The 9078-nt window shown below is 40.1% G+C and overlaps 1 protein-coding gene across 1 annotated transcript; it reads left to right on the top strand.

Annotated features, from left to right (window-relative positions):
* Positions 1 to 317: 317 nt before the first annotated feature.
* Positions 318 to 2822, top strand: LOC308318617 (vitelline membrane outer layer protein 1 homolog; the record flags this gene model as incomplete). Its single annotated transcript, XM_080768233.1, has 4 exons — positions 318 to 524; positions 875 to 987; positions 2139 to 2457; positions 2718 to 2822. The coding sequence occupies 4 exons, from the start codon at positions 318 to 320 to the stop codon at positions 2718 to 2720; spliced, it is 642 nt and encodes a 213-aa protein (XP_080624359.1). The 3' UTR covers positions 2721 to 2822.
* Between the last annotated feature and the right edge of the window lie 6256 nt (positions 2823 to 9078).

The raw sequence follows: 9078 nt of genomic DNA, 5'->3' as shown, positions 1-9078 counted from the left end.
TCAATGGTAAAAACGTTCATGCAGTTGATATTTCGATCATAGACCTTCATCAGGACATTCTTTGATCTATGATACTGTATCTACTATTGATTGACTATTTAAACCACATTACAGTAGATTGCACTGCATTTGTATTTCAGAGATAAATTCCTCTCTTCAGCCAAGTAACACCTGTTTCTTCCCATGCCAGTCATGGACTCTGTAAATGATTAATTCAGATGCACACTGAGACCTCGTTGGAGCATTTTGAAAAGCTATAAGAACCCTCTCTTTACTTTTCTGAAGTGCTCTCAAGCGTGAGACTCACCGCTATCAATATGGCCATCCTGCTCCATGCCACACTAGTCCTGCTGGCTGTATCTACTGCGATATGTGACAAGTCCTTTTTGCAGCGTGCCGGGCAAGCATTCAGTGGTAGAGCCTATTCCTCTGTCTTAACTGTGAACAACGGTGAGAAATTTGGAGACTGGACCTGGCCAGAGATGTGTCCTGACCAGTTCTTTGCTGTTGGCTTCAGTATTAGGGTAAAGATCCCTTTGTGATTATCTATCTATCTATAAATATAACTGTTCCTCCCTAATGCTTATTATAAAATGGCACCATTTCTGGCCACTTTCTGGTCAGTCTGTCTCAGTGGAGGGCTGTGTACAGTTTAGAAACCTGCCTAACGGTGACATAATCAAGGAAGGTTTGGTTTTTCAAACAAGCTTTAAAACTTAAAAAATATATTACACTGTATCTTGTTTGGTTTCTATTTCAGCATGCTAACTTTCCAGGAAGAGAAAAGTCTTATTATGAACATGCATGTTCACCTGTGTGTGTGTGTGTGTGTGTGTGTGTGTGTGTGTGTGTGCGTGCGTGCGTGCTGTTTCAGGTTGAATCTAACCAGTATGTTCTGGATGACACTGCTTTGAATGGAATCCGCCTCATCTGTGCTAAAGATTCAGACAGGAGTTTCCTCTACAGTATTGAGTCTCACACTGGATAGTAAGTTAAAGGCAGATCTTTGTTGGTCCTGCAGGGGAAATTCCGTTTCAGCTTCACCCAGCTGATAGCTGCTTGGATGATAATGATGTTATAATGTGCTCGGGGAAGAGCAGTTTAGGGGTTAAGTGTCTTGCTCAGAGACAATTTGACACCTTATGATTATCAGACTGCTTCTCTCTCTACCCACTAAGCTATGGCCGCCCTTGAAAATATGATGACTTTTAAAACAAACAAAAAACTAAAATACAACATGGATGCACCTGGGACATATCCTCAGTGATGTATCCCAAGGTCATCAGGGTTTCGGGACTCCCAACATCATACCCCTCACTCACTCAGGTGACTCCGCCGGGGTGATCAAGTCCCGATTTACGTCCCAGTAGCTACCCTCGATCAGTCCCATTAGGGAAAAACCATTTACGGAAAGTCGGAAACAAACGTTCACATCTGAGAAGTGAGAAACCTTGCCCAATAGCTACCACCATGGCCTACTAATGGGGATTACTGCCAAATGGGACATGCATTTCATGAGCACTGTGTCAGTTAGGGCTGGGGGTTGTTACTAATTTATTTTTTTATTCCTTGCAAGACCAAGGATTGTACAGGTTTTACTTCATTTTCTTTAGATAGGACAGGTACTAAACTCTAGTAGCCTATACACATCTTTCCCCATCTCTATCCTAAGCTTTCTGATTCTCTAGTAACTTGCTGGAAGCTTAGGATAGAGATGGGGAAAGATGTGCAACACATGGCTCCAGTTGGAATCAAACCAGGGATGTTAGTCGCAACCATATTATATTATGTTCGACTTTGGTGCTCTAAACAGTCATTCACCAGTGTGCCCTAAGAATTAGAACTTTTGACCACACCTCACAAGCCCAACTCATTATGGTGAGACATTTAATGATACGTAAGACAGCAGTTATGGCACTACTTTGAAATCTAAAAGCAACAGTAAGCTAAAGATTAGCAGCTTCTCATTTCGTTTCAAATGTAGATCAAATGGATCATTCTGCCAATAACTGCAAATTCAAGAACATGTTGAAAGTTTTTTCCCCCTCCTTTCATATGTTTCCAACCCACTACATCTTCACTTGTTGTTATCCTCCATCTTAATCCACCATGACAACCCCTCCACCCCCATCCTCCAGCTTTGGTGAATGGTCCCATCCTCAGTATTGTCCAAGTGGCGTGCTGACCTCCTTCCAGCTGCGCGTGGAGCCTCACGACCCAGCTGCGGGTCTGTTCGGTGACGACACGGCCGCCAACAACATCAAGTTCCGCTGCAGCACTAACCCCACCTTGGAAGGGCCTGGCATGGACTTCGGCGAGTACGGCTACTGGAGCCAGGAGTGTTCACAGGGGGGAATCTGTGGCATCGAAACCAAGATGGAAGAGTTCCAGTATGGCCTGGTGGACGACTCCAGCCTCAACGATGTGCGCTTCAACTGCTGCACCAGCTCTCAGCAGGTGAGACACAGGTTTTGAATAACATTTGGCTGAGATTGCATCACGTGATGAGTACTATACTATACTATACTATACTATACTATACTATATGAACAGCCTGTGTGTCAACTCTGAGTGTACAGATGTCTGTACATAAAGTGACACTTGGAATGTAAATGGTTTTGTTATTTATATTGGAAGATTTATGTAAAATATAATACATTTGCCTTTCTAGACCTTCAAATTAACTTTGCACCATCCTGTTATTTAATTATTCACAGTAATCAGTTGTGGCACTTCACTGTGGTGGAAACTGATCATACCCGACCCTGGCAAATCAACATGCTCTGGACCAATCAGAGTAGGCTACTCACTCAACCACTCTCCTCCACTTTCAGAACTTGGAAAATAAAAGTGTTGACGTCGACTGTAACTGTCTCAGTGTTTGATCAGAACTTTAGGGGTTAGTTGAAATGTTCCAGTGTTGAACAGGGGCACAGTGTGTTCCTATTTGTACCAAAATATTGGTACATTATTAATAAATGTTATGTGCAGGCATTTTGTTCACAGCAATAGAATTTTCTAATTACCAACCTCTTAAAGCAAAATAAAATGAAGTTCAAGCAGTGCCACTTTGGATACGAGTGGGCACCTAAACATGTGGGAACCTCAAGGTAAAATCGGCTATTCCAAGCACAAAGAATAAATGTGCCATGGAAATGTAAGTAATAGTATGCATGATTGCATGCATGTTAGCCTATATCATTATCAGACCTAAATTTACCATTCAACTTCTTCATGCCCAAAAACTGTTTTGAATTGTAGAAATGTTTATGCCTTACATTTAATTAAGTATGATTAAATGTGTTTTCATAAAGTAAAATATACAATAAATACAAAATAATAATGGTGCCCAGAGATCTCAGGTGCCCACTCTTCCGATTCAAACAATCATCTGAAGAGAGCAAGAGACCCTCTTTGGATCATTAAATCATATTCCTGTTCAACATCAGAGAAGTAGCATGCATGTTTTCACCTACTTAATGAACCAATAAGCTCACAGCAATGTCATAATAAATGTAAGCACAGAAATGGGAGATGCTGACACAGGCACTTTCCCTCCTCCTGGAACCAAGGTAATTAAGAAATGACAAGAGAGGGGGTATTAATTAATTTACAGTTTAGGGCCTGGCGAAGGTTGATAAGGCAGCGACTGGCACATACTGAAGTAATTGTGTTAATTAATCGGTGAGTAGTTAATCTTCTAACGCAGTGTATATCTAAGGGGAGGAGAGGGGACTTGGAGACTTTATCAAACGTTACAGTAATGGGTTTCAGAAGATACTGTGAGTCAAGGCACCAGTGATTTAATTCACTCTATAGAGTGCCTCTGTTATATTATGGTCTGTTGCTGACCTCATATCTAAGTTCAAAGTATTGCTGTAGTTAGACTGCTGAAGTGCACATTGTTGGTATACTCGGAAAATAGATGATAATCTCAATATAATGTTCAATAAAAAAAGATTCCAAAGTAATGGGCTCTTGCATGATAAGATTGTTTTTATGTGTTTCTATGAAGATAACGAATGTGCAGCATAATGTAAAATATACTTCTCATCACAGGCAGCAATATATATCTAGTAGTAGCCTACACTCAACTGTCTTTCTTTTACTTCATGGCAGTCACTAGAGGGCAGTGCATTGCCAGAAGAGAAAGTTACGCCCCAATGCCAACCTCCTGGACATCCCCAAGATACAAAGTAAACCTGAGGTCACCAATACCAAACGAGTCGCCCCTTTACCAACTCGCCCCGGGCGTAAAAACAGTGCGGCCTGGTATTCCTAAAAGTGAATTATGCTTAGACGGTTAAACCTAACCTTATTCCTAACCTTAACCTCATTAAAATTATGCCAAACCCTAATCTTATTTCTAACCTTATTCTCAGTAAAACAAAATAAAGAATACAAAACCGAGCGGTCGGTGTGAGGTCGGCGGAAATAAAATCGAGGGGCGAGATGGTTTGGGGCGACCGTACCTGATACCGAGGTCACAGGGCCTTCTCAGTCGCCGTGTGGCCGCCCCCTCACTGTGGAACTGACTCCCAACTCACATCAGATCAGAGCTGTCCCCACCCTCACCAGATTTAAAACACTCAAAACCCACCTTTTTTAGTCAAAGAAGATTTTGACCGTTGGTCTCTGCTCAACTTATCCTTGGTTGCAAGAGTTAACACCGTTAAGATGAACATTCTCCCTCGATTCTTATATACTTGTTCCAATGTATACCCCTCTTTCTCCCCCTGACCTTCTTTAGTAAATTAGATAGTATGATCTCTGAATTCATTTGGAACAAGAAGGTGCAGAGGTTGCGTAAGCAGTACCTACAGAGGCCCAAATCTCTTGGGGGAATGGCTCTGCCTAACTTTAGATTTTACTACTGGGCCTCCAACATTAGGATCTTCCAATATTGGATCTTATATGAAATAGCGGAACCCCCTCCAACGTGGTTAGCTATGGAGGCAAACTCGGCTGGTCCAGTGTCACTGAAGGCTTTAACATACTCTCCCATTCTCTCCTCAACCGCCATATACACTAAAAATACTATTGTTAAAAAGAATTTGGATCCAATTTAGACGCCATTTCGGATTGCACTCACTCTCTATCAATGCCCCAATAGCAGCCAATCATATTTTCCATCCCTCTTTGATAGATGGTGCCTTCTCAACCTGGAAAGGTCTTAGGATTTATACTTTTAAGGACTTTAAAGACTTCCCAAACAGAACTTTTTTAGATATTTACAGGTCCGTAGTTTTGTTCAGAAAACATTTCCCACGTTTCCAAATGTACCTAATGACTCTGTTATAGACACCCTTCTGACTCCGTTGCCAACCTTGAAGGGTGCGATCTCATGTATTTATGATGAGATTTGTTGTTTACGCCAAGAGTCTCATGGATTCATTAAAGGCTCGTTGGGAGGTGGATATAGGAGAGGATAATTATAACTGAGGAAGTTTGGGGTACAATTTTACATCGGGTACATGGGTCCTCTATTTGTGCGAGGCATGCTCTCATTCAATGTAAATTACTGCACCGTGTCTACTACACCAAGGCCAGGTTGTCTAGAATATATAATGATGTGTCTCCTTGTCGGACCCCAGGAAGACTAGCTTTTGTCAAGGCAAAAGCTAATGGGGATCCTTATAAACAATAAACAATAAACTCCTGAGTGTGAGATGTCGGCAGGCTCCCGCAGACCTCATCCATACGTTCTGGTTCTGCCCTTCTCTACACAAATATTGGACAGATATCTAATTAATTCCTTATCAAAGATAGTCGGGCAAAGAGTGGAACCCACACCTTTGGGGGCCCTGTTTGGTGTTTTTCCCTCAGTACCGTCGCTCTCTAAACCAGAGAGGGATGTTTTGGCCTTTGTCACTCTGTTAGCTAGGAGACTAATTCTGACCAACTGGAAATCGCCCACTTCCCCTTCTCACACTCATTGGGTTAGGGACACCTTGTACTGTGTAAAACTGGAGAAGGGTAACTTTTTTTTGCTAAATTAAAAAAAACATGGGCTATAACCCATCGTTTTTGTCATTTCGTCATTTTTTTCAAATCCTCAAAAATGATGAAAAACGGCGCGCTATAGTATGCCGTACGATATGGGCTATAGCCCATGGTCCAAAATGATGAGAAACGAGGATAACTTTTTTTTCCTAAATTTAGAAAAACATGGGCTATAACCCATCGTTTTTGTCAAATTGCGGAATTGCGGAAATTGCGGAAATGGTAATTGCGAAAATTGCGAAAATTGCGGAATTATTATTATTTTTTTTTCATTTTTGTCAAATCATCAAAAATGATGAAAAACGGCGCGCTATAGTATGCCGTACGATATGGGCTATAGCCCATGGTCCAAAATGATGAGAAACAAGGATAACTTTTTTTTTCAAAATTTCAAAAAACATGGGCTATAACCCATCGTTTTTGTCATTTCGTCATTTTTTTCAAATCTTCAAAAATGATGAAAAACTGCGCGCTATAGTATGCCGTACGATATGGGCTATAGCCCACGGTCCAAAATGATGAGAAACGAGGCTAACTTCTTTTTTCAAAATTTCAAAAAACATGGGCTATAACCCATCGTTTTTTTCATTTTTTCATTTTTGTCAAATCATCAAAGATGATGAAAAACGGCGCGCTATAGTATGCCGTACGATATGGGCTATAGCCCACGGTCCAAAATGATGAGAAACGAGGCTAACTTTTTTTTCAAAATTTTCAAAAACATGGGCTATAACCCATCGTTTTTTTCATTTTTTCATTTTTGTCAAATCATCAAAAATGATGAAAAACGGCGCGCTATAGTATGCCGTCCGATATGGGCTATAGCCCACGGTCCAAAATGATGAGAAACGAGGCTAACTTTTTTTTCCAAAATTTCAAAAACATGGGCTATAACCCATCGTTTTTTTCATTTTTTCATTTTTGTCAAATCATCAAAAATGATGAAAAACGGCGCGCTATAGTATGCCGTCCGATATGGGCTATAGCCCACGGTCCAAAATGATGAGAAACGAGGCTAACTTCTTTTTTTCAAAATTTAAAAAAACATGGGCTATAACCCATCGTTTTTTTTATTTTTTCATTTTTGTCAAATCATCAAAAATGATGAAAAACGGCGCGCTATAGTATGCCGTACGATATGGGCTATAGCCCACGGTCCAAAATGATGAGAAACGAGGCTAACTTTTTTTTTCAAAATTTCAAAAACATGGGCTATAACCCATCGTTTTTTTCATTTTTTCATTTTTGTCAAATCATCAAAAATGATGAAAAACGGCGCGCTATAGTATGCCGTCCGATATGGGCTATAGCCCACGGTCCAAAATGATGAGAAACGAGGCTAACTTCTTTTTTTCAAAATTAAAAAAAACATGGGCTATAACCCATCGTTTTTTTTATTTTTTCATTTTTGTCAAATCATCAAAAATGATGAAAAACGGCGCGCTATAGTATGCCGTACGATATGGGCTATAGCCCACGGTCCAAAATGATGAGAAACGAGGCTAACTTTTTTTTTCAAAATTTCAAAAACATCATCATCATCATCATCATCATCATCATCATCATCATCATCATACTAAATCATCATACTAAAATTCAGCGAATGTCTGAATGTCTGTCTGTCTGAATGTCCCTGACAGCGCTTTATCTCAACTATCTCAACATTGGCTGGCCCAATCACTCCCACTTTTCACACAGGCATGGACCATAATTATATGGAGGGCGTAACGGAGCCCTTTCTCCGATTTGACACATTAATGATTTATAATGAATTTATTAGTGCATTAAAAAATGCAAAAATGGGTATTGTACTGTCAATATGACATGAATATGAATGCAAAGTAGCGGTCCATGTGTGGACAGGCTACCTGTCGCCGTTGTGCATGGTGAGATGTGTGCAAACCGTGTAGTTTATCAGGAGAAGAATACCAAAGGATGCAACATTTATCCGTGAATTAAAAACACACCGGGCGCAGTACCCCCCCACGGCCACAAGAGGGGGGCAAATATCTCACAACGGGTAAGGGCTAGTGGGCTATAACCCATCGTTTTTTTCATTTTTTCATTTTTGTCAAATCATCAAAAATGATGAAAAACGGCGCGCTATAGTATGCCGTCCGATATGGGCTATAGCCCACGGTCCAAAATGATGAGAAACGAGGCTAACTTCTTTTTTTCAAAATTTAAAAAAACATGGGCTATAACCCATCGTTTTTGTCATTTCGTCATTTTTTTCAAATCTTCAAAAATGATGAAAAACTGCGCGCTATAGTATGCCGTACGATATGGGCTATAGCCCACGGTCCAAAATGATGAGAAACGAGGCTAACTTTTTTTTTCAAATCTTCAAAAACATGGGCTATAACCCATCGTTTTTTTCATTTTTTCATTTTTGTCAAATCATCAAAAATGATGAAAAACGGCGCGCTATAGTATGCCGTCCGATATGGGCTATAGCCCACGGTCCAAAATGATGAGAAACGAGGCTAACTTCTTTTTTTCAAAATGTAAAAAAACATGGGCTATAACCCATCGTTTTTGTCATTTCGTCATTTTTTTCAAATCTTCAAAAATGATGAAAAACTGCGCGCTATAGTATGCCGTACGATATGGGCTATAGCCCACGGTCCAAAATGATGAGAAACGAGGCTAACTTTTTTTTTCAAAATTTCAAAAACATGGGCTATAACCCATCGTTTTTTTCATTTTTTCATTTTTGTCAAATCATCAAAAATGATGAAAAACGGCGCGCTATAGTATGCCGTACGATATGGGCTATAGCCCACGGTCCAAATTGATGAGAAACGAGGCTAACTTTTTTTTTCAAAATTTCAAAAAACATGGGCTATAACCTATCGTTTTTGTCATTTCGTCATTTTTTTCAAATCTTCAAAAATGATGAAAAACTGCGCGCTATAGTATGCCGTACGATATGGGCTATAGCCCACGGTCCAAAATGATGAGAAACGAGGCTAACTTTTTTTTTCAAAATTAAAAATAACATGGGCTATAACCCATCGTTTTTGTCATTTCGTCATTTTTTTCAAATCTTCAAAAATGATGAAAAACTGCGCG

Source organism: Protomyctophum bolini (genome assembly GCF_963924005.1).
Source record: "Protomyctophum bolini genome assembly, chromosome: 7".
Lineage (NCBI taxonomy): Eukaryota > Metazoa > Chordata > Actinopteri > Myctophiformes > Myctophidae > Protomyctophum > Protomyctophum bolini.
Note: the sequence above shows the minus strand (reverse complement) of the source record. Positions and strands in the feature narration are given on the sequence as shown.